Here is a 27328-nt window from a genome sequence, read left to right as displayed (position 1 = left end):
ATTATTTAAAAAGCATACTGTCCAGAAGCATGCAAGCCCCACGCACACAGAAAAACACCATTCCTAGGTTCTGGACATCTCAATATGTAGTTTTGCTTTGTCTTCAAACTATGTATTGTGAGATGGCTGTAATAGCTGAATACATTCAGATAGAATTACCTCAAAGCAGAGTGATTTTTTGTACTTCTTTGAAAACCAAGAAATCATTTTGCAAAAGCCTCTCAGCAAATTGCTAATCATCTTCCAGTGGCCGGAATTAGGTCAAATACGTGTAATCTAATCACTGGCAAATGGAATGGGACATAGAGTGATTAGGACCCATCTCAGGAAACTCATAATTGGATGAGCAGTCCCTGAGCATTAGGATGTACAGAAAAAGGATACATGGGAACAAAATATATGTCCTGCTGAGAAGAAAAGGTCAAGGGTAAATACGGAAGGTGACTGTTGGGTAAGCAATCAATAGCATCTGCCACATTTTCCCCTTTGGTTATCAAATACCTCTCCAGACCCATTTTTCTTCTCCTGCATTCACTTTGGAAAAAATACCTACATAAAACATACTTTCTATCTACATTAATAGAGAAAACCTAAAATTTCAGCCATTTACTACATACAAAGATATGTCCAGAATCCCTAAGTGATACACTAGCTTCTCCATTATATTTACAGGTAGTTCCTCATTGTCTAAAGACCTGTGGCTAAAAGATAGGTTATCCCAAATCCAATATAAAAGTATAGAAAACAAACAGGGTAACTCCATAAAAACTCCCATTCAGAAGAAGAGAGAATTAAAGCTACACAGTGATTACTGGGTCACAGAACGATATCATGACCTTCTGGATAAGACTAGTGAATACTGACTTCTCTAGAAATGGAATGAGTTCCTAAATAAGCTTGGAATGTAATAGAATCCATTTACCTTGTCATAGTGCTCCATAGCTTCTGGCTCTGATTCCAGGGAGGATTTATTTTTACCTGTTGAACAAGACTGCTGTGCTCTAGAATTTCAGTGCCACTACGTATTACAACCACTGTTGCCCCTGAAACTGTATGTTTCTGCTGCTTTTGACACTCTTTGCCAGAATCCAATCTTTGTTTCCTTATTTATACACATAAGATGTGTATCTGATTGATAAGGGAATCTTAGTTCTCATACCTGTACACTGGATCCAGTGAATAATGGGGAATCTAGGATCTGACCATACTGGGAGGTATGCTGTACTTCCTAGGAAGATTCCTAATTTCCCAGACAAAAGGAGGATATTCGGGTGCTGGGCAGCCAGAATAATGTATAGATGTACACAACATAGACTTTTAGGGTCAAAATAAAAGAATGCATTTATTATTCTGAGACCAGTATTTTACATAATATAAATATGTTCCATTAAAAAAACTCATGTTAATGGGTATTAAGTGGGAATTCCTCATGGCTTCAGAAAATGACAGTGTAGAAGTTATGGTATTAAATTATCTGTTCAAGATTCACAGAATGATTATGAGACATAGCTTCTGTACCAGTTTTAACAAAATATCCTGTAAAAACCTATGTATTGAGCCTTATGAGAAATGGATCTACCAAGTATTTAATATTTAATGCTATCTATGGATTTTTTACTTCTGGAAAGTCAGTGTTGAAAAGCATTACATTATTAATTGACTTCATTAGTAGATTAAATGTTTTAATTCAAACCTCAATAAGCAACACTAAACAATCCAGTTGGAATCACCATTTCACAATGGAAATCAAGAGAGTGACTTACTTGGTTTAAAAAAATCAAGACAATTATACATTATTTAAATACTTTAACGGTATATTTTATTATTCCAGTTTATCTTTCATTAGTCCTATGTGATAAATGCAATTTATGTTTTTGTTTATTTACTCCACAAATGATTAGGAAGAACTAAAACAGGCAAAATGTATGGCATTCTTTTTACACTAAATGCATAATATTTTTCCTATTTTGTTACTAAATGTTTCAGCCCTACTACCAAATAAACATGTAGAGGAAGTATTCCTATTATATTGATGACTATTTGTTGATTTTTTAATTAACTTTTCTATATTATACAAAAATAAACTAGTGGAAATGTCTATTTGGTCACTTTCATATTATTAAAGTATCAATAAAGAAGGAAAATTTTACATCAGACTCCTGATGTTACTTATTACATTATAAAATGAACAAGTTTTGTTGTCATTTTGTTTTTGTTTTCCTAAGTTTTATTTATACATTCTATTAAAGATATTTTTCTTTTAACCATATCTCAATATACTATGTTGGAGTTTTACTGTAATGCCTTACTTATGTTAATGGCTTCAAATAAGGCAAAGCTAATTTTTATTTTTTTAATGCACAAGTTTTACTTAAGTGAACTATTTCAATAATAATGTTAAAAATAAGCATAAACGAATCAAACTAAAACGAATGTATTATAAAAATTCAATCAGAATATTCTAGCTTCTCAGTAATTGTGTGTCATTGAAACTGTTCAAGAATTAAGTGTCTAAAAATTCAATGAAAGCTCAGTGGTTAAGTGCTTATCCAAAGGTATATGGATTAGTTAGCAATTAATTCATCACTTAATTTAAAGTGAGATAGAGCTCTCATTGTTGCATACACGCATGCATGAGTCTCAGTTACAATTTAGGCAAAATAAAATCTACCATTAAATGGGTGTCCAATGTCTTTAGGACATGATTATACAATAATGGATATCAAGAGTTTGGCACAGAACTAGCAATCAATTAGGCAGTCATTTACCTAATTTTTATCCACTAGCCTATTAGACTTTTAAGTCATATGAAAGGAAACATTCTCTAATTTTAATTACAGTGCACTCATAGATCTACTGTGAAATAGTTTGGGATGATGAAGATCATGGGATTTATCCTTCTGGCAGGATGACAGATGACGTACTTTGAGAGTTACTCTCACTGAAATATAAGAAACATGGTAGCGTTCATGTCATTATTAGTTCACAGGAAAACAAAAGAAATGTATAAAACTATGAATGAATACCATGCAAACAAACATACAGACACACACACACATACACACACAGGCATACAAACATATATATTGGAAGCATTCCCTCTTAAATGAGGTACAATTTAATTAGACTAATTGTCATGTGTTCTACTAAACATTTTACCAGATATCTAAGAAAGTTGAGATTTTAAAATTACATAATTTGGAAAGCAAGAACCTAAAATATTATTTACAGAAGACATGCTTGCTATGTAAGAAACTAAAAATAATTTACAAATGTTTTTAAATAATATGGAAGCTTTATCCAGTGCCTAGTCACATCAATATACAAAAAATAAATCTTTTCTACATACCAAAAAAGTTCCAAATATAAAGATAAATACCACTTTCAATAACAAAAAACATTTTCAAGATGTAATATATTAAAAAAATTATTAGAAGATATTTAGTGATCCAAATAAATGAAGAGATAAGTCAGGCTTGTTTGTAGGGAGATTCAATACCTTAAGATGTCAGTTCTCACCAAATCAATTACAGATTCACTGTAATTCCATTAGAAAGCCCAAAATAAATTTTTGAAGAATTTTACAAGTTGATGTGTGAAAGACACATGGTCCAAGAGTAGTCAAAATACTCCCAAAGAACAAAAGTATTAAGTGTGTGGAGTATCTCACTTATAAGATACAGTCTTATCTTACAGCAATAATAATAATAAGCCAATTTGTGGTAGTTCGGGTACATACAAACTTACCAAGAGAACAAGATCCAGAATCCAAAATCCAACATATTTATATACAGAATAGTAATATATGTTAGAGTTTGCTGGTCATTGGAGAAAGAAGGGCTGTTTATTAAATAAAAAATACAGAGACAACTGGATGTTCATATTGGAGGGAAAAATGAAACGAATGCTGTGCTAATTTATATTGCTGTGTAAAAAGTTACCCAAAATTAGCAACATGAAACAACATAAATTTGTTATCTCACAGTTTCCACAGGAAAGGAAACTGGGCATGGATATCTGGGTCTTCTTTTCAAGATTGTACCAGGGTGAAATCAAAGCATTGGTCTGGGATGCGATCTCGTTTGAAACTGTAGGGCTTCTTCCAAGCTCACTTGTTGGCAGAATTCAATTATTGTGGTTGTAGGACTTAGGCCCTCAGCTCCTAAAGGCCACCCTTTGCTCAATGCTAAACGTGCCTTTCCACAGCATGGCAGTTTGTATCTTCAAGGCCAACAGGAGAGCATCTCTTCTGATTTTTTGTTTGCTTGTTTTGTGATCTCTCACTACTAGACCTTCTTTTAAAGGGAATCCCCTGAATTAGTCAGGGCCACTCAGGATAATCTCCCTTTTAATGAACTTAAAGTCAACTGATTAGACATCTTAATTACACATCTTTAGTATTCCTTCACCTTTTCCATACAATATAATCATAGGATTGATAATCTGTCATCTTCATAGGTCTTGCCCACACTGAAGAGGAGGGTATTATATAGGTTATCTACACCAAGGGATTAGAATATTGGAAGACATCTTAGAATTCTGCCTCCCACACATTCCTACTTTGCAGTTTCTGTAAAAGTCAATTCACCAAAGATAAAAGATATGAAGATACATCTTTATGAGCCTGTGTCATTAATATTAATAATTTTTACCAGAGTAGGATTTGTTTATCTACTATTTTATGAGCAGATAAGTAAGTCCTACTCTGGTAAAATTAATAACTTTTTCTTATCAAATAATCTAATAAGGAAGCTGTGAACTTGAAGCTATTGCAACACATATAATGTAAGGGATTAGTATCCATAATATATAAAGCTGATCTCAACTAGTGAGCCAGATCCAATGGTGTACTATGAGTGAGCCACAGGTAGAACTAAGATATTGATTTAACTCCCTCTATGGAACAGAAAGTCCTGGGCAAAAAATAAAAATAAAATTCCATTATAAGCAGCTTCATCTGTTCACCTTTGTGTATTACAAATATTATTGTTTTCAAAGTGTGCTATAATGGAATGTTTTCAGAATCACCAATATAAAGAATTCTTGCAAACAATAACAAGTAGACAAGCAGTCTGAGGAAAAAAGATGCCAAAACACAAATAGTTGTGTCACAGAAAAGAAAATATAAATGATACATAAACATATAAAAAGATATGCAGCTCAATTAGTATTAAGGAAAATGCAAAAAAAAAAAAAAACAACACTTTTACACCTACTAGAGTGGTAGGAATAAATGCACTCAATGTACACAAATGTGAACATTTGAATTGGTAAAACAATTTTGGAAAACCATATGGTACTAGGTTATAAAATGAATTTTTGTGGTTATTACCTAGTAAGTATACTGCCTAGAGACATACTTGAAAATGTGTACCAAAAGATGTTTAATATTGCTCATGACCATGTTGCTTATAGTAGCCAAAAAAAAAAAAAAAATGGGAAACAATCTAAGTCTGTATTGACAGGTAATTATTAATGGGAAGTATTTATATTTTACTATAAGTGGAACAAATACACATATTTTTAAAATTATGATCATGTAAAATGTATAGTTCAAAGTCTTTATACACATGCTATATTTAAACTTGGCCAAAACAATTGCTTTAGTCAATGCAAATATTAAAATATTTTATAAAACAAGAAATATGTGTAGTCAGAAATTGTTGGCCGGGTCCAGTGGCTCACGCCTGTAATCCCAGCACTTTGGGAGGCTGAGGTGGGCGGAACATGAGGTCAGGAGATTGAGACCATCCTAGCTAACATGGTGAAACCCCATCTCTACTAAAAATACAAAAAAATTAGCCAGGCGAGGTGGTGGGCGCCTCTAGTCCCAGCTACTCAGGAGGCTGAGGCAGGAGAATGGCATGAACCCAGGAGGCGGAGCTGGCAGTGAGCCAAGATCGCGCCAGTGCACTCTAGCCTGAGTGACAGAGCAAGACTCCGTCTAAAAAAAAAAAAAAAATTGTTATTATAACAAAAAAAGCCAAGATATAAATTCCTTTATTTTTAATTATTTTTGTAGTAACAAAGTAGCAAATAGTTATAAATATTATTAAAGAAATATCTTCTTCATTTATTCTCTCATAATATGGTAACTTCAGGCATTCATTTTATCAGGTGGTGAATAATATTTTATTATAACTTATTTTTTGCTCAAAGCACGACTATGTAGGACACTATGTAATTTTATGTAATTTATTTCTGTACTGATTCTTAATTATATTTTTTCAATATTATAGCTATTTTTAAAATTGCAATTTAATTAAATTTGAATTTTTGCATAGGTATATAAACAATATATGGATACATGAGTATATTTTAGTAAGAAATAATGCTGAATTACATACCACGGTATTGTGTGTCTCTCAAAGTATTGTGCTCCCAGTTTTGCTACTCATTTTAATATATTTGAGGAATTCTGTTACCAAAGGATACATAAAAATAAACTTGATACCATTCTGGCAATCTAGATTCAAGTTTAGCTCTAACAAATTTTAAGCTTTACTACTTAATGGAAATAGCACACTCTGTTTCTGCATGTTAACTTTATAAAATATATATGCAAATGTGTGGAAAACCACTCTCCACCTACATATACTTTTTATAAAGCCTTCTTAAAGTAGATTTGCTTTAATCATTCTTCAAGTAAGCGTATTCTATAAACAGAAACCATGCAATTTCATTGAAAATTTAATGCAGAAAATACAATAAGGCAAGTAAAACTCATGTAATGATATAATGATTGAACTTCAAGAATATTCTAACATGATTTGCTGTGATACTATGAAATTATATATATATTTATACATAATTGAACTGCTTGTATGTATGTGTGTGTGTGTGTGTGTGTGTGTGTGTGTGTGTGTGTGTGTGGAGAGACAAAGAATGCATTTCTGTCATTGCTTTTTTTGTTGTTTTTATTGCATAACACAGTATATGTAAGGTGTTTGTTTCTGTTTACTGCTAGGTTATCCAGATAAATTTTGAAGAATTTGATCTGGAGATTGGCTATGATACCTTGACAATTGGTGATGGGGGCGAAGTTGGAGATCCTAGGACAGTGCTCCAAGTGTAAGTTCCCAATGTTTCATTTTTGCCTTAGCCTATTGGGTACTAATAAAATTTTACTTTCAAATTATTGTTTTACATTGATTGCTCCCACTACTACCGGCAGAAGATGCACAGTAACTTAGTTATTATTATTAACTTTCGTAGAATCTGTTAGTGCTTCTTCAATGAGATTTAAGGCACTTTGCCTCAGTTCAGTTGGGCTTCTCTAACAACATGCAGTAAACTGGGTGACTTATAAACAATAGAAATGTATTTCCTACAGTTCTAGTGGCTAGGAAATACAAGATTAAGGTGTCAGCAGATTTGACGTCTGGTGAGGGCCTGCTCCTCTAACCTGATGCTTCTCAAAATAGGGTCTTTTTGCATCACAAATGCATCACAAATACCTGGTGCACATTTGAAAATGTAGATTTTTAGGCCCTCAAGCCGAACTTAGGAATCAACATCTCCAAGATGTGAATTTATCAATCTATATTTTAACAGACTCACTGCATGATCCTTATGCACATCAAAGTTGGAGAACAACTGATATAAATGTTAAAAAAGTTAGTATCAGCATAGACAGTTACTACTGGTAATGCCTTTATTGTGTGTAAATTGACTAAAGGTAAGCTAATTTTTTTCCTTTTTTTCTTTTCCTTTTCATTCTCTTCTCCCTCTTCTTTTTATTTTCTTTTTAATTTTACAGGAAGGCCTCCTAGAACTATTATTCTACAATCCTGTAATAAACCAAGGGTTAACCTCATAGTCACACATAGTATGTTATACGCTCCAATATTACTGCTCTTTAGTCTTATTTTTCTAGAAAACAAATGAAAACCAAACTTACTCACCTGTCTTCATGCACTCTTGACCTCAACTTCAACCTCTTTCCCCTGTCTGCAACATGGATATCATTGATCAACATGATTTGGTTGTCTATCTCTGGCCTACTACAGTTCTGTTTTGTGTTTCCTAAGGTGTGATGGACAAATGGGCCAGCATTTTACATGCTTTATACGTTCAATGATTAGTTCGTTTTCACATTGCTTTAAAGAACTACCTGAGACTGGGTTATTTATGAAGAAAAGAGGTTTAATTTACTTTCAGTTCCACAGGCTTAACAGGAAGCATGACTAGGAGCCCTTGGGAAATTTACAATCATGGAGGAAAGCAAAGGGGAAGCCAGGACCTTCTTCACATGGTGACAGGAGAGAGAAAGAGAGAGCAAAGGGGGAAGTCTCACACACTTTAAAACCATCAGATCTTGAGGGAACTCACTATCATGAGAATAGCATGGGAGAAATCCACCCCTACAACCCATTCACCTCCCACTAGGTCCCTCCTCCAATTTGACAAGAGATTTGGGTGGGGACACAAATCCAAACTATATCAGTTATGTTGCTCACATTTTTGTAACTTCATTCTTAACACTTCCTCTCTTGAAAATGATCAGCATTTTTGTTGCACCTGAGCAATAATTAGAGCCTGTTAGGCATATTACCACAGTGAACTGACATTTTCCAGAAATAATCAACATTTCCTACTAAATCTTATTGTGGTTTTATACCTGATAGCTTAGATTTCATTATAATATAAAATTGCATATATTTTACATGCAATATACTGTAAAATTGTATATATATAAATTGGCAGCAACAGAGCTGCTCTGATGATTAGCTATGCTTTTTTCCTGTTATTGTTTGTCAAATACAGAGTTTTAAGGAACTGAAAATTACATGTAAAAATTTGAATTTATGGTTTCTTGTAAAACTGGTGACACTAGGTCTTCATAGTCATGTGGCAAAAATTGGCTGGGACTGTCTTCTGCCTCCTATAGACAGGGCCTCTTTGTGGCCCTCATCCCTCTATCATTTTCCACTTGAGCTTCTAAGATCCTTTGCTTTGCCTGCCTGGGCCTATAGCTAATTAAGTGACACCTGATATAAGACAAAATGTGGATTGCTTTCTCTATCAATTTATTCATTGTTTTCCAAGTAAATATGTTTGTTTCTTTACCTGGCACTCATAAACATTGAAGTTTCTTGGATATTAATGATACATAGTAAATTTGGTGATTAATCCCCACACATTGCAGATGTTTCTCTCTACCTGTTTGATGGATCCCATCATATGAATTTTAGAAATAAAATTGTAAAACATGTATTTGATGGGACATCTTTTCCGTTTTCTCCTTAAGACAGAAAACTGGATTTTAGATTCAGATTCTCAAAAACATGGACAAGAAAAGGCAGGCTGGCTAGTCAATTGACTAAAAAATACTTTTTAAGAAGCTTTTGTCATATATCTGCCACAAAAAAACTTCATATCTCAGCATTGGATAAAATATTAGAAATCATCTTGTCCAACTGATATCCAAGAGCATAGATGCTATGTCCTCCTATTGCTGCTTTCTTAAAAAAAAAAAAAAAAAAAAAAGCTATTTGAGCTAATTAGTATCGCACAATTATGGGTAGAAAGATTATATATATATAGTAACCCAGTAAAATACAGAAGAAAGATGACAAAATTATCTTAAATACTCAACCATTAGAACTGGTTAAATATAAAAAGAGTACATTTATTGGGATTGAGCAGTGATCTGTACAATCCCTAATGTTAAAAAAAAGGTGTGTTTGAACCATATTTTTCACCCTATTTCAATGTTAGAAAAATTCTGAAGACAATCATGAATTCTGGTGTACCAATTGATATCCTTTTTGGACAGAAAATCATTGTATCATTAACATAGAATGACTATTAGGTATTATTTTTCAAAAGAATACCAAGTATCCAAATGGTTGTTCCTATACCATCCAATTTAAAGTTTCCAATGATAACTGCATCTTCAGTAGGGATTAAAAATTAAGGCTTTCGGGTAGGGCCAATTTGGCCAACTAGAAGCAGAAGCGATCGGAGGCTCCCATTGAAAAGAACCACAACAGTATGCAAATCCTGCACTAGCAACCGAGATATCCAGGTTCTGTCATCAGAAATGACTAGGTGGCTAGCATGATCCAAGGAGAGGAAAGAACAGCAGTGTGGTGCAGCAGCCCACCTGAGAGCCAGATGGGGCAGGGGAGCCTCCATTCCATAGTCAAGGGAGGTGGTGAGTGAGTGTGCTACCCAGCCTGAGAAACCATGTTTTTTCCACGGAACTGTGCGACCCACAGATTGGATGATCCCAGTCACAAGCACACGCCACCAGGGCCTAGGGTCCCAACCAGAGGGCCACACAGATTCTCAATAGCCACTTATCTAGAATCTGCTTAAGCCTGCCGAGCTCTCAGGGGAAGGGGTGGCCAGCACCTCAGCTGTGGCTGCCTGCTGTCTAAGTCATTTGAGCTTCTTGGGGGAGGGTTGGTAGCCAACACTGGGACTGATAGCTGCCTAACACACTAAGCTCCCAGGGCAGGAGAAGGGTGGCAGCAATCTCTATAGCTCCAGGCCACGCTTTTCTTCTGCTGGAGCCAGAGAGGCTGAATGGCTTGGTCTCAAGAGGTATCCCCCATAGCCCAACATACTGGCTGTGGCAGACTGTGGCCAGAGTGCCTCTTCAGACCTGAACCTGACCCATCCCTCCCCACTGGGTTTGGCCTCCCTGCAGGAACTCCAAGAACTCCAGCCAGGGGCTCAGGAACAGAACTCTGATCTCCCTGGGCCTGAGTCCCTAGTGGGAGGCGTGGCCACAGTCTCCAGGGACCAGCAGAATTAGTTTTTCCTCTTGATAGTTCTGAGCAACCCAGGCAGACCAGACGAGTGGTTTTCCTTTCAGCAAAGCACACCCCATCCACCAACGGACAGTCAAAGTGCTTCATTAAACAGGACCTACTCCCTATGCCACCCAATCGGGTAAGACCCTCCAACAGGAGTTCTCAGACATCTTATACAGGAGTGCTCCTACTGGCATCAGGTAGGTGCCCCTTGAGATCAGAGATCCCAGAGGAAGGAACAGACACCCATCTTTGCTGTTCTCCAGCCTCCTCAAGTGACATCTCCAGGTGCAGGAGTGAACCAGATGAATAGAGCCTGAAGTGAACCCCCAGGAAACTGCAGCAGCCTTACAGAAGAGGGACCTGACCATTGAAAGAAAAACAAACAAACAGAAAGGAGCAACAGCAGCAGCAACAACAACAAAAAAGTCCCCACAAAAACCCCTCTGAGGATCAGCAGCCTCAATGATAGAAACTAGACAAACTCATGAACATGAGAAAGAATTAACAACAACAATAACAAAAAGATGAAAATCCAAAAGGCCAGAGTCTCTCTGCTCTTCCAAATGTTGCAGTGCATCGCCAGCAAGGGCACAGAACTGGACAGAGGATGAGATGGAGGAATTGACAGAAGTAGACTTCAGGTGTGGAGTAATAAACTGCTGAGCTAAAGGAGCACATTCTAACCCAATGCAAAGAAGATAAGAACCTTGATAAAAGGTTACAGGAGCTGCTAACTAGAATAACCAGTATAGAGAGAAATATAAATGACCCGATGGAGGTGAAAAACACAGCAGGAGAACTTTGTGAATCATACAAAGGTATCAATTGCCAAATTGACCAAGTGGAAGAAAGGATATCAGATTTTGAAGACCGTCTTGCTGAAATAAGGCATGCAGACAAGATTAAATAAAAAAGAATGGAAAGGAATGAACAAAACCTCTGAGAAATATGGAACTATGTCAAAAGACTGAACCTATGATTGATTGGAGTGTGGGAAAGAGATGGTTAGAATGGAACCAAGTTGGAAAACACACTTCAGGATATTATCCAGGAGAACTTGCCCAACCTAGCAAGGCAGCCCAACATTCAAATTCAGGAAATACAGAGAACACCACTAAGATACTCCATAAGAAGATCAACTCCAAGACACATAATCATCAGATTCTCCAAGGTTGAAATAAAAGAAAAAATGTTAAGGCAGCCAGAAAGAAAGATCAGGTCACCTACAAAGAGAAGTCCATCAGACTAACAGCAGATCTCTCAGCAGAAACCCTACAAGCCAGAAGAGGATGGGGGCAAATATTCAACATTCTTAAAGAAAAGAATTTTCAATCCAGAATTTTATTTCCAGCCAAACTAAGCTTCATAAGCAAAGGAGAAATAAAACCCTTTCAGAAGAAGAAAATGCTGAGGGATTTTGTCACCATCATACCTGCCTTACAAGAGCTCCTGAAGGAAGCACTCAATATGGAAAGGAAAGACAACTACCAGCCACTGCAAAAACACACCAAAATATGAAGACCAAATGACACTATGAAGAAATTGCAACAGTTAATGTCTAAAATAACCAGATAGCGTCATGATGACAGGATCAAATTCACACGTAACAATACTAATCTTAAATGTAAATGGACTAAATGCCCCAGTTAAAAGACAAAGGCTGGCAAATTGGATAAAGAATCAAAACCCATCAGTGTGCTGTATTCAGGAGACCCATCTCATGTGCAAAGACACAAATAAGCTCAAAATAAAGGGACAGAGGAAAGTTTATCAAGCAAATGGAAAGCAAAAAAAAAGCAGGGGTTGAAATCCTAGTTTCTGACAAAACAGAGTTTAAACAAACAAAGATAAAAAAAAGACAAAGAAAGGTATTACGTAATAGTAAAGGGATCAATTCAACATGAGGAGCTAACTATCCTAAATATGTATGTACCTGATACAGGAGAACCCAGATTCATACAACAAATTCTTAGAGACCTACAAAGAGACTTAGTCTCCCACACAATAATAGCAGAAGACTTTAACACCCCACTGTCAATATTAGACCTATCAATGAGAGAGAAAATTAACAAGGATATTCAAAACTTGAATTGATCTATGGATCAAGTGGACCTAATAGACATCTACAGAACTCTCCACCCCAAATCAACAGAATATATATTCTTCTCAGTGCCACATGGCATTTATTCTAAAATTGACCACATAATTAGAAGTAAAACACTCCTCAGCAAATGCAAAAGAACTGAAATCATAACAAACAGTCTCTCAGACCAAAGTGCAATCAAATTAGAACTCCGGATTAAGAAATTCACTCATAATCACACAACTACATGTAAACTGAACAACCTGCTCCTGAATGACTCCTGGGTAAATAATGAAATTAAGGAAGAAATCAAGAAGTTCTGTGAAACCAATGAGAATAAAGAAACAGCATACCAGAATCTCTGGGACACAGCTAAAGCAGTGTTAAGCAGGAAATTTATAGCACTAAATGCCCACATAAGAAAGCTACAAAGATCTCAAATTGACACCCTGACATCACAATTAAAAGAAATAGAGAAGCAAGAGCAAACAAATTCAAAAGGTAGCAGAAGACAAGAAATAGTTTAAGATCAGAGCAGAACTGAAGGAGATAAAGACATGAAAAATCCTTCAAAAAAATCAATGAATCCAGAAGCTATTTTTTTATAAGTAACAAAATAGACCACTAGCTAGACTAATAAAGAAGGAAAGAGGGAAGAATCAAATAGACACAATAAAAAAATGAAATACAAACTACCACAGAAATACCAACCACCATCCCAGAATACTATAAACACCTCTATGCAAATAAACTAGAAAATCTAGAAGAAATGGAAAAATTCCTGGACACATACACCCTCCCAAGACTAAACCAGTAAGAAGTCAAATTCCTGAATAGACCAATAACAAGTTCTGAAATTGAGGCAATAATTAATAGAGTACCAACCAAAAAAAGCCCAGGACCAGATGGATTCACAGCCAAATTCTACCACAGGTACAAAGAGGAGGTGGTACCATTCCTTCTGAAATTATTCCAGGGAGTTGCAATGGAGGGACTCCTCCCTAACCCATTTTATAAAGCCAGCATCATCCTGATACCAAAACCTGGCAAAGACACAACAAAAAAAGAAAACTTCAAGCCAATATCCCTGATGAACATCAATGCAAAAATCCTCAATAAAATAGTGACAAACTGAATCCAGCAGCTCATCAAAACTTATCCCCCACAATCAAGTCGGCTTCATCCCTGGGATACAAGCCTGGTTAATCATATGCAAATTAATAAATGTAATCCATCACAAAAGAGAACCAATGACAAAAACCACATGATTATCTTAATAGATGCAGAAAAGGCCTTCAATACAATTTGACACCTCTTCATGTTAAAAACTCTCAATAAACTAGGTATTAATGGAACATATCTCAAAATAATAAGAGCTATTTATGACAAACCCACAGTCAATATCACACTGAATGGGCAAAAGCTGGAAGCATTCCCTTTGAAAACTGACACAAGACAAGGATGCCCTCTCTCACCGCTCCTATTCAACATAGGATGGTTGAAGAGAAAGAAATAAAGAGAGGAAATAAAGAGAAAGAAATAAAGACAGTAAGTCAAATTGTCTCTACAGACGACATGATTCCATATTTAGAAAACCCCATTATCTCAGCCCCAAAACTCCTTAAGCTGGTAAGCAACTTCAGCAAACTCTCAGGATATAGAAGAAATGTGCAAAAGTCACAAAAATTCCTATACTCCAACAATAGACAAGCAGACAGCCAAATGATGAGTGAACTCCAGTTTACAAATGCTACAAAGAGAATAAAATATTTAGGAATACAACTTACAAGGGATGTGAAGGACCTCTTCAAGGAGAACTACAAACCACTGCACAAGGAAATAAGAAAGGAAATAAACAAGTGAGAAAAGATTCCATGCTCATGGATAGGAAGAATCAATATCGTGAAAATGGCCATACTACCCGAAGTAATTTATAGATTCAATGCTATCTCCATCAAACTACCATTGACATTCTTCACGGAATTATAAAAAACTACTTTAAATGTCATATGGAACCAAAGAAGAGCCTGTATAGCCAAGACAATCCTAAGCAAAAAGAACAAAACTGGAGGCATCATGGTACCTGACCTCAAACTATATTACAAGGCTACAGTAAATAAAACAGCATGGTACTGGTACGAAAACAGTCATATTGATCAATGGAACAGAACAGAGACCTCAGAAATAACATCACACATCTACAACCATCTGATCTTCAACAAACCTAACAAAAGCAATGGAGAAAGGGTTTCTTATTCAATGAATGGTGCTGGGAAAACTGGCTAGCCATATGCAGAAAACTGAAACTGGACCCTTTCCTTACTCCCTATACAAAAATTAACTCAAGATGGATTAAAGACTTAAATGTAAAACCCAAAACCATAAAAAACTCTAGAAGAAAGCCAGGGCAATGCCATTCAGGACATAAGCATGGGCAAAGATTTCACGTCAAAAACACCAAAAGCAATTGCAACAAAAGCCAAAATTGACAAATGGGATCTAAATTAACTAAAGAGCTTCTGCACAGCAAAATAAACTATCATCAGAGTGAACAGGCAACCTACAGAATGGGAAAAAATTTTGCAATGTTTCCATCCAACAAAGGTCTAATATTCAGAATCTACAAGGAACTTTAAAAAGTTTACAAGAAAACAACAAATAACCCCATCAAAAAGTGAGTCAAGGATATGAACAGACACTTCTCAAAAGAAGACATTTATGCAGCCAACAAACATGAAAAAAAATTCAACATCATTGATCATTATAGAGATACAAATCAAAACCACAGTGAGATATTATCTCACACCAGTCAGAAAGGTGATTATTAAAAAGTCAAGAAACGATAGATACTGGGAAGCTTGGAGAAATAGGAATGATTTTACATTGCTGGTGAGAATGTAAATTAGTTCAACTATTGTGGAAGACAGTGTGGCGATTTCTTAAGGGTCTAGAACCAGAAATACCATTTGACCTAGCAATCTCATTACTGGGTATATGCCCAAAAGAATATAAATCATTCTACTATAAAGGTACATGCACACATATGTTTATTGAAGCACTATTTGCAATAGCGAAGACACAGAACCAACCCAAGTGCCCATCAACGATAGACTGGATAAAGAAAATATGGTACATATACACCATGGAATACTATGCAGCCATAAAAAGGAATGAGATCATATCCTTTGTGGGTACATAGATGAAGCTGGAAGCCATCATCTTCAACAACCTAAGAAAGAAACAGAAAACCAAACACTGCATGTTCTCACTCATAAGTGGGAGTTGAACAACATGTACACAGGGAGGAGAACAACACACACCAGAGCTAGTTGAGGGTGGTGGTGAGTGGAGGAAGAGAGAAGAGCATTAGGACAAATAGCTAATGCATGTGGGACTTAAAACCTAGATGACGATTTGATAGGTGCATCAAACCACCACGGCATGTGTATATCTACGTAGCAAACCTACAAGTTCTGCACTTGTATCTCGAACTTAAAAAAAAAAAAAAAATTAAGGCCTCATTCCACAACCAATACCTTTTAGGCTGTTCATTCAATGGATGTAAATTTGCTCTTTCATGAGAGTGTGAGAAATCTAGGATTTTTTTTAATCAATTATATTTAAACAATCATAAAACTATGAGACTAGCAGGCACACAGACAAATTCAGATTTAGCCCTTTTTGTAATTATGTATATTGTTTTTGTAAAACTCAAAAGAGGGCACTGGTCCTTACTGTACAATTTTTAGGCAGTGAAAGGAAAACCCCTATGTATTTTAAATAGAGCAATTGATTAACAATTCAGCTCTTTCTTAATCAAATGACATTTCTGTGTAAGCATATCAAGCCTTTCACTTTGTTCATACCTACTTCTCATAGGGTTTAATCCATTCTCATTTGATGTCAAGTGCCTCAAATATTCTACTAATTTTTTTATTATTGGTTTTGTCAGACTTCTAAATGTTCTCATTATTAAGTACAGATGATACCATTCTTTCCTTCTGTATTGTAGGGCAGGAATGGAAATGTTTTTAGATGAATTTAATTATATAATAAATAATTGAGATCAAGTAGCAGATGAGGCTAGAGGGATTGGATAATTAAGTAAATGAAATAAGACAGCAACTAATTTTTTGAAGAAGGTGATGCCGAAATTAGCTAGACAGCATAAAACCAGAAAAAGAAAAAATGTACTGATGGGACATGCCCTTACATCCCAAGTGAACAGTCAAATGGAAATAGCTGAGTTTTCTTCTGCTACTCTTAGGAAAATTAAAGAAAACAGTGTTACACTTTTTTTATATTTCCACATGACTGTTGTCATATTGTCATTAGTTTGTGTAGTCTATCAAAGCATAAATACTTCATCATGTACAGTGTCCTCACTCTGAGAAGTTATACTAATTTTGAAAAATCTATGATTTCTAATTTTGTTCTATATTCTGCCATTCATAATCAGAGAATATGTTTCTCAAACTTGCTGTTCTCCCTCAGAAACAAAATTATACTTCTCTGAAAATGTAACTCTGTTTTCCTCAAGTAGGGATAAATATGACAGAACTTGGCTTGGGCCCACCTCCTAGAGGTGTTTTAATAGGACTGGCTGACTGGCTAAAAGAGATTTTACAGACTTGGAGTTGAATCAAAAGTTCCTTCGAACTCTAGGACTCTGTGATAGCAGAATTACCTGGATTTATATTCACCAAAGAAGCTGACATAAATTTGAGTGAACCTGAATTTTAAGACTTGTATGATTTCTCTGCTGGAATGTGGAGGCATTGGAAAGTCCATCTGCCAGCCCCAGAGGCCAATTGGCCACCCTGTCCTCTCAACTTCAACTCCATTCATCATAACCCATGTCAACCCAGCCTGATGTTCAAACGGTCCACCCACCCTGCAAACAGCCTTTCATTGCACCTAGGGATGCACAGGTGAGGTGTGTATTCTACTTGTGGGATATGGACCTGGAAAAAAGGCCTATGCTGGTCCTGGTAACAGGGAATTTCAGGTACCACATGCCTGTGTGTTCTAGAACAGTGCTTCGCAAACAAACAGTAAAATAGATTTGATTTTTATTTCTGATCCCTCTTGAACTGATACTTTTATAACAAGTTTCTAGAAAAAAAAGAAATAAAACACGATAAATACAATCTCATTAATTTTCATTATGAAATTCACCAGACATAAAATTACTCTTTCAAATTGCTCTAGAAATTTTGAAAGTTAACACCCAGTTTCTGTATTTATGATGTTGTTGTCTGGAAACAACTGTAGGGTCTCAAAGGGGAGGTGGAGAAGGGACACAGATTTCAGCCAGACAGGCACATTCCTGAGCAAGAGTTAAACTAGAGAAAGGTCAAAGCAGGGCATTCTACAGGGAAAGAATCAGAGAAGGGGCCCATCTTGCCCACATTTCAAAACGGTACTAAATACATGGCATGGTAAATTTTCAAAAATGTATTTTAAAACCTAAGTTGAAGGAAAGGTATTTTAAATAACGCTTTTCTAACCATTAAAGCTAGTTTTCATTTAGACTTTTTATTCAGCAATCTCTTTACTTGTCTGTGAACTCCTTTTTGTTTTTAAGTTTAATTCATGTGCTAGAGAGTTAATTTTGGCACCAAAATTATTTTACAAGTAAATTGATTTAAAAAGATTGAATAGCTGAAAGTGAGAACACATAGCCAAAAGAAGAGGCCATCTCATATCAAAATATTTAAAAGTCTTTTATTAGAAGATGACTTCAGCCTATATTCAATTTTTATGTTCTAATTATTTTAATAAACACATAATGCATCACTTTGATACATATTTAACAAGTTATGGAACATTCTAACATTTTCTAATTCAGTCAAAGTATTGAATTAAGTATTGTAAATATATGGCTTTTTGTGTTTCATTTTGTTTCAGTATTTAGGTTCTAAAAGGTAAAATCAATTACTTATTCTATTCCATAAAAAAGTAGTTCATAAAGTCATAACATATTCAATAGCTGAAATACTCTTGCAAAAATAAATCAATTACAAAGCATTAAAAAACAATAATTATAAAATTTCTTTTTTTATGAAGTATAAAGAATTTTTTTTTGTAATTTGCTAACTTAAAAATAATTGAAATGTGCCATGTCTTTTCACCTTGAGGCTTTAGCTCCAAGGAAATATTCATTACAAAGTTATGACCAATAAAATTATTTAGCAATAGAGAAAGCATTGTAATTGGACATCATATTCCATGCTAAATTCGCCATATAGATAAAAATTTCTGAAATGATAAAAATTTAAACTGCAAATTTAAACTCACAATTCAGAGATTTATTGCATCTGTCATTTGTTGTGCCATATCTATGGCCCATTTTATCTTTTCTCTCTCCTACCTCTATTATCTCTTTCTCTATCTCTGTGTTCATTTTCACACCATTAGAGTTACTTTGAGGATGTTTTTTCCCAAATTTTGAAATAGCGTTTATTCCTGGCAACTTCAGAGTTGTCTAGTGATAAAAGTCAATAGAGATCAGAATATGAACTTGACATTTGATAATAATTCAGATAAAGGATTTGAACAGTAATATTTTAACCTTTTAAAGGATATCAAAAGAACTTTGTTTCAAAGATTCTTTCGCATGTGCTATTTTTACACTTATTATACGTTCATCTGATAGTGGAAATGTAAATAATTTATTGGAGAGAACTAATAGTGATGGTAATGCAATTACTGGCCTTGAGATTACTTCCAGCTCTCCAGGAGATGTTGATTATTAGTCTACCCTTTTCATCTGCATACAGCCGACTAAGAGGGTTAGACATTAATTCTACCAGGTATGTGATAATCCTTCATTTTTCTGCATTTTCTTTTGCATGTGTCACTATTAGATTCATTAGATTCATGGTAACACTGTAAGAACTAAATGAAAACAAGCAACATAAAAGATTAAAAAATTATCTTCTATTAAGACACCTCTGAAAATTTTGTGAGTATGCAATAATGTTGGATGACATCTAATTGAGCAAACATCTTAAAGAATGTAAAAAATGCTTGTATGGATATCCAAACCTGGTTCATTCTATCACTTTGGAATTCTGAATTCTCCAGGATAAGTTAGTACAATGTCAAATCTCATTCTCAGAAATATGTTAGTTTAGGCTAACAACACCTTTTCCTGATTATTCTGCTTTTAATTTTAAACACACACACACGGTGGAGCCAAGATGGCCGAATAGGAACAGCTCCGGTCTCCAGCTCCCAGCCCCAGCGACACAGAAGACGGGTGATTTCTGCATTTCTGCTTGAGGTACCGGTTTCATCTCACTAGGGAGTGCCTAACAGTGGGTTCAGGACAGTCGGTGAAGCGCACTGTGCGCGAGCCGAAGCAGGGCGAGGCATTGCCTCACTCGGGAAGCGCAAGGGGTCAGGGAGTTCCCTTTCCTAGTCAAAGAAAGGGAAAACAGACGGCACCTGGAATATCGGGTCAGTCCCGTCCTAATACTGCGCTTTTCCAACGGGCCTGGAAAAGGCACACTAGGAGATTGTGTCCCGCACCTGGCTCGGAGGGTCCTATGCCCACAGAGTCTTGCTGATTGCTAGCACAGCAGTCTGAGATCACCCTGCAAGGCGGCAACGAGGCTGGGGGAGGGGCGCCCACCATTGCCCAGGCTTGCTTAGGTAAACAAAGCAGCCAGGAAGCTCCAACTGGGTGGAGCCCACCACAGCTCAAGGAGGCCCGCCTGCCTCTGTAGGCTCCACCTCTGGGGGCAGGGCACAGACAACCAAAAACTCAGCGAGAACCTCCACAGCCTTAAATGTCCCTGTCTGACTGACAGCTTTGAAGAGAGTAGTGGTTCTCCCAGCACGCAGCTGTAGATCTGAGAACGGACAGACTGCCTCCTAAAGTGGGTCCCTCACCCCTGAGCAGCCTAACTGGGAGGCACCCCCCCAGTGGGACAGACTGACACCTCATTCAACCGGGTACTCCTCTGAGACAAAACTTTCAGAGGAACTATCAGACAGCTGAATTTGTGGTCTCACGAAAATCCGCTGTTCTGCAGCCACTGGTGCTGACACCCAGCCAAACAGGGTCTGGAGTGGACCTCTAGTAAACTCCAACAGACCTGCAGCTGAGGGTCTTGTCTGGTAGAAGGAAAATTAACAAACAGAAAGGACATCCACACCAAAAACCCATCTGTACATCACCATCATCGAAGACAAAAAGTAGACAAAACCACAAAGATGGGGAAAAAACAGACCAAAAAAACTGGAAACTCTAAAAAACAGAGCACCTCTCCTCCTCCAAAGGAACGCAGTTCCTCACCAGCAACGGAACAAAGCTGGATGGAGGATGACTTTGATGAGTTGAGAGAAGAAGGCTTCAGACGATCAAACTACTCTGAGCTACGAGAGGAAATTCAAAACAATAGCAAAGAAGTTAAAAACTTTGAAAAAAAATTAGAAGAATGGATAACTAGAATAACCAATGGAGAGAAGGGCTTAAAGGAGATGATGGAGCTGAAAGCCAAGTTTCGAGAACTACGCGAAGAATGCAGAAGCCTCAGTAGCAGATGCGATCAACTGGAAGAAAGGGTATCGCTGATAGAAGATGAAATGAATGAAATGAAGAGAGAAGGGAAGTTTAGAGAAAAAAGAATAAAAAGAAATGAACAAAGCCTCCAAGAAATTTGGGACTATGTGAAAAGACCAAACCTACGTCTGATTGGTGTACCTGAAAATGATGGGGAGAATGGAACCAAGTTGGAAAACACTCTGCAAGATATTATCCAGGAGAACTTCCCCAATCTAGCAAGGCAGGCCAGCATTCAGATTCAGGAAATACAGAGAACGCCACAAAGATACTCCTCGAGAAGGGCAACTCCAAGACACATAATTGTCAGATTCACCAAAGTGGAAATGAAGGAAAAAATGTTAAGGGCAGCCAGAGAGAAAGGTCGGGTTACCCACAAAGGGAAGCCCATCAGACTAACAGCTGATCTCTCAGCAGAAACTCTACAAGCCAGAAGAGAGTGGGGGCCGATATTCAACATTCTTAAAGAAAAGAATTTTCAACCCAGAATTTCCTATCCCGCCAAACTAAGCTTCATAAGTGAAGGAGAAATAAAATACTTTACAGACAAGCAAACGCTGAGTGATTTTGTCACCACCAGGCCTGCCCTAAAAGAGCTCCTGAAGGAAGCACTAAACATGGAAAGGAACAACCGGTACCAGCCCCTGCAAAAACATGCCAAATTGTAAAGACCCTCGAGGCTAGGAAGAAACTATAGCAACTAACGAGCAAAATAACCAACTAACATCACAATGACAGGATCAGATTCACACATAACAATATTCACGTTAAATGTAAATGGGCTAAATGCTCCAATCAAAAGACACAGACTGGCAAACTGGATAAGGAGTCAGGACCCATCAGTGTGCTGTATTCAGGAAACCCATCTCACGTGCAGAGACACACATAGACTCAAAATAAAGGGATGGAGGAAGATCTATCAAGCAACTGGAAAACAAAAAAAGGCAGGGGTTGCAATCCTAGTCTCTGATAAAATAGACTTTAAACCAACAAAGATCAAAAGAGACAAAGAAGGCCATTACATAATGGTAAAGGGATCAATTCAACAAGAAGAGCTAACTATCCTAAATATATATGCACCCAACACAGGAGCACCCAGATTCATAAAGCAAGTCCTCAGTGACCTACAAAGGGACTTAAACTCCCACACAATAATAATGGGAGATTTTAACACCCCACTGTCAGCATTAGACAGATCAACGAGACAGAAAGTTAACAAGGATATCCAGGAATTGAACTCAGCTCTACATAAAGTGGACCTAATAGACATCTACAGAACTCTCCACCCCAAATCAACAGAATATACATTTTTTTCAGCACCACACCACACCTATTCCAAAATTGACCACATAGTTGGAAGTAAAGCTCTTCTCAGCAAATGTAAAAGAACAGAGATTATAACAAACTGTCTCTCAGACCACAGTGCAATCAAACTAGAACTCAGGATTAAGAAACTCAGTCAAAACAACTCAACTACATGGAAACTGAACAACCTGCTCCTGAATGACTATTGGGTACATAATGAAATGAAGGCAGAAATAAAGATGTTCTTTGAAACCAACGAGAACAAAGACACAACATACCAGAATCTCTGGGACACGTTCAAAGCAGTGTGTAGAGGGAAATTTATAGCACTAAATGCCCACAAGAGAAAGCAGGAAAGATCCAAAATTGACACCCTAACATCACAATTAAAAGAACTAGAAAAGCAAGAGCAAACACATTCAAAAGCTAGCAGAAGGCTAGAAATAACTAAAATCAGAGAAGAACTGAAGGAAATAGAGACACAAAAAACCCTTCAAAAAATTAATGAATCTAGGAGCTGGTTTTTTGAAAAGATCAACAAAATTGATGGACCGCTAGCAAGACTAATAAAGAAGAAAAGAGAGAAGAATCAAATAGATGCAATAAAAAATGAAAAAGGGGATATCACCACTGATCCCACAGAAATACAATCTACCATCAGAGAATACTACAAACACCTCTATGCAAATAAACTAGAAAATCTGGAAGAAATGGATAAATTCCTCGACAAATACACCCTCCCAAGACTAAACCAGGAAGAAGTTGAATCTCTGAATAGACCAATAACAGGTTCTGAAATTGTGGCAATAATCAATAGCTTACCAACCAAAAAGAGTCCAGGACCTGATGGATTCACAGCTGAATTCTACCAGAGGTACAAGGAGGAACTGGTACCATTCCTTCTGAAACTATTCCAATCGATAGAAAAAGAGGGAATCCTCCCTAACACATTTTACGAAGCCAGCATCATCCTGATACCAAAACCTGGCAGAGACATAACCAAAAAAGAGAATTTCAGACCAATATCCTTGATGAACATTGATGCAAAAATCCTCAATAAAATACTGGCAAACCGAATCCAGCAGCACATCAAAAAGCTTATCCACCATGATCAAGTGGGTTTCATCCCTGGGATGCAAGGCTGGTTCAACATACGCAAATCAATAAATGTAATCCAGCATATAAACAGAACAAAAGACAAAAACCACATGATTATCTCAATAGATGCAGAAAAGGCCTTTGACAAAATTCAACAACCCTTCATGCTAAAAACTCTCAATAAATTAGGTATTGATGGGACGTATCTCAAAATAATAAGAGCTATCTACAACAAACCCACAGCCAATATCATACTGAATGGGCAAAAACTGGAAGCATTCCCTCTGAAAACTGGCACAAGACAGGGATGCCCTCTCTCACCGCTACTATTCAACATAGTGCTGGAAGTTCTGGCCAGAGCAATCAGGCAGGAGAAGGAAATAAAGGGTATTCAATTAGGAAAAGAGGAAGTCAAATTGTCCCTGTTTGCAGATGACATGATTGTATATCTAGAAAACCCCATTGTCTCAGCCCAAAATCTCCTTAAGCTGATTAGCAACTTCAGCAAAGTCTCAGGATACAAAATTAATGTACAAAAATCACAAGCATTCTTGTACACCAATAACAGACAAACAGAGAGCCAAATCATGAGTGAACTCCCATTCACAATTGCTTCAAAGAGAATAAAATACCTAGGAATCCAACTTACCAGGGATGTGAAGGACCTCTTCAAGGAGAACTACAAACCACTGCTCAATGAAATAAAAGAGGATACAAACAAATGGAAGAACATTCCATGCTCATGGGTTGGAAGAATCAATATCGTGAAAATGGCCATACTGCCCAAGGTAATTTATAGATTCAATGCCATCCCCATCAAGCTACCAATGACTTTCTTCACAGAATTGGAAAAAACTACTTTAAAGTTCATATGGAACCAAAAAAGAGCCCGCATCGCCAAGTCAATCCTAAGCCAAAAGAACAAAGCTGGAGGCATCACGCTACCTGACTTTAAACTATACTACAAGGCTACAGTAACCAAAACAGCATGGTACTGGTACCACAACAGAGACATAGATCAATGGAACAGAACAGAGCCCTCAGAAATGATGCCGCATAGCTACAACTATCTGATCTTTGACAAACCTGACAAAAACAAGAAATGGGGAAAGGATTCCCTATTTAATAAATGGTGCTGGGAAAACTGGCTAGCCATATGTAGAAAGCTGCAACTGGATCCCTTCCTTACACCTTATACAAAAATTAATTCAAGATGGATTAAAGACTTATATGTTAGACCTAAAACCATTAAAATCCTACAAGAAAACCTAGGCAATACCATTCAGGACATAGGCGTGGGCAAGGACTTCATGTCTAAAACACCAAAAGCAATGGCAACAAAAGCCAAAATCGACAAATGGGATCTCATTAAACTAAAGAGCTTCTGCACAGCAAAAGAAACTATCATCAGAGTGAACAGGCAACCTACACAATGGGAGAAAATTTTTGCAACCTACTCATCTGACAAAGGGCTAATATCCAGAATCTACAATGAACTCAAACAAATTTACAGGAAAAAAACAAAAAACCCCATCAAAAAGTGGGCAGAGGACATGAACAGACACTTCTCAAAAGAAGACATTTATGCAGCCAAAAAACACATGAAGAAATGCTCTTCATCACTGGCCATCAGAGAAATGCAAATCAAAACCACAGTGAGATACCATCTCACACCAGTTAGAATGGCCATCATTAAAAAATCAGGAAACAACAGGTGCTGGAGAGGATGTGGAGAAATAGGAACACTTTTACACTGTTGGTGGGACTGTAAACTAGTTCAACCATTGTGGAAGTCAGTGTGGCGATTCCTCAGGGATCTCGAACTAGAAATACCATTTGACCCAGCCATCCCATTATTGGGTATATACCCAAAGGACTATAAATCATGCTGCTATAAAGACACATGCACACGTATGTTTATTGCGGCACTATTCACAATAGCAAAGAGTTGGAACCAACCCAAATGTCCAACAACGATAGACTGGATTAAGAAAATGTGGCACATATACACCATGGAATACTATGCAGCCATAAAAAATGATGAGTTCGTGTCCTTTGTAGGGACATGGATGAAACTGGAAAACATCATTCTCAGTAAACTATCGCAAGGACAAAAAACCAAACACCGCATGTTCTCACTCATAGGTGGGAATTGAACAATGAGAACTCATGGACACAGGAAGGGGAACATCACGCTTCGGGGACTGTTGTGGGGTGGGGGGAGGGGGGAGGGACAGCATTAGGAGATACACCTAATGCTAAATGACGAATTAATGGGTGCAGGAAATCAACATGGCACATGGATACATATGTAACAAACCTGCACATTGTGCACATGTACCCTAAAACCTTAAAGTATAATAAAAAAAAAAAAAAAAAAAAAAATAAACACACACACACTTCTGGTTTAATATAATAATTTGTAAATAAATATTTTATTCATTGAATTTAATAGTATTTTAATAAATAATATTCTTACTAGCTTTATGGAAAAGATAGTTCTGTTTTCTATTAGGCTTGTAAAGAGATGACTATCATTGCTCTTAGTTCGTTGAGCCCTATATTTTGTCAGATATATACTATTGTTTTTACTATTCAGCAACATTCTTTTTTAAAATCTAGGCCCTACTCCTTTTGGCAACATACTAGTAAACATGATATTTGCCTTGAACAAATTCTTCTACATCCAAGGAGTTATACTCTCCTAACTTTGCCTTTGACTTCAACAAATACCAACAAAGACCATGGGCTAATGAAAGAAGAGAATATGCTAAATATGGCAAAAGGTGATATTTTTTAGAGATGAATTGCCACAGTATAAAAAGGGCTTGGAGAATTGACCAGTCAGACAAATTCTTAGCCCCTTATATTATAATTATTAAGATAAGAAAAATACATGTTTTCTTACTGCCTTTTTCTCTATCTTGCACCCTCAATTTCCTCTTTCACTATGCATACTTACAAACATACACACTCATCCCTTGAGGGCAGCAATCATATTCTATTCATCTCAGATTTCCCTGAATTCTTTATAGAAAGCCTTGTCTTAGTATTGTTAGGTGTTAACAGCAATTATAAAGGAAGAGGAAAAAATATTATACTCCAAGACACACCTGCTGAGACATGTCAACAGAAAGGGTATCTTAGCAAATATTAGTCATAAGCTGTAGATATGCCATGAGCTGTAGAGCTCTATAATCCCACCTGGGGATTTTAGCACTCATTGATACCACTTCCAGGAAAACCAATCAAACTGATGGGACCAGTTTTCTCATCATGTGGATGAGATTTCACATGTAGTTATCCGTATGATCTGCTATAGGGCAATAACAAATATATGCTCTTGGAACGCAGAATTACTTTAGACCACAATATGAAAATAATCTTTGTGACATTTGGTTTATTGGCAACAAATGACTAAATATATGGAATAATTTATTCTGTGTGGTTCACCATTATTTTTTCATTGTGATTTTTGCTACATATGTCTAATGTTAAACAACT

The 27328-nt window shown here is 36.6% G+C and overlaps 1 protein-coding gene across 3 annotated transcripts in view; it reads left to right on the top strand.

Moving 5' to 3' along the window:
- The window catches only part of CSMD3 (CUB and Sushi multiple domains 3), a 1218611-nt gene that overhangs the window by 590432 nt on the left and 600851 nt on the right, over positions 1 to 27328 (top strand). For all 3 annotated transcript variants that reach the window (XM_055287089.2, XM_055287087.2, XM_055287086.2), the window contains one exon: positions 6968 to 7071. In XM_055287089.2, the coding sequence (XP_055143064.1) occupies positions 6968 to 7071 (104 nt within the window). The remainder of the gene's footprint in view (positions 1 to 6967; positions 7072 to 27328) is intronic.

Source organism: Symphalangus syndactylus, chromosome 7, assembly GCF_028878055.3.
Source record: "Symphalangus syndactylus isolate Jambi chromosome 7, NHGRI_mSymSyn1-v2.1_pri, whole genome shotgun sequence".
NCBI lineage: Eukaryota > Metazoa > Chordata > Mammalia > Primates > Hylobatidae > Symphalangus > Symphalangus syndactylus.
Note: the sequence above shows the minus strand (reverse complement) of the source record. Positions and strands in the feature narration are given on the sequence as shown.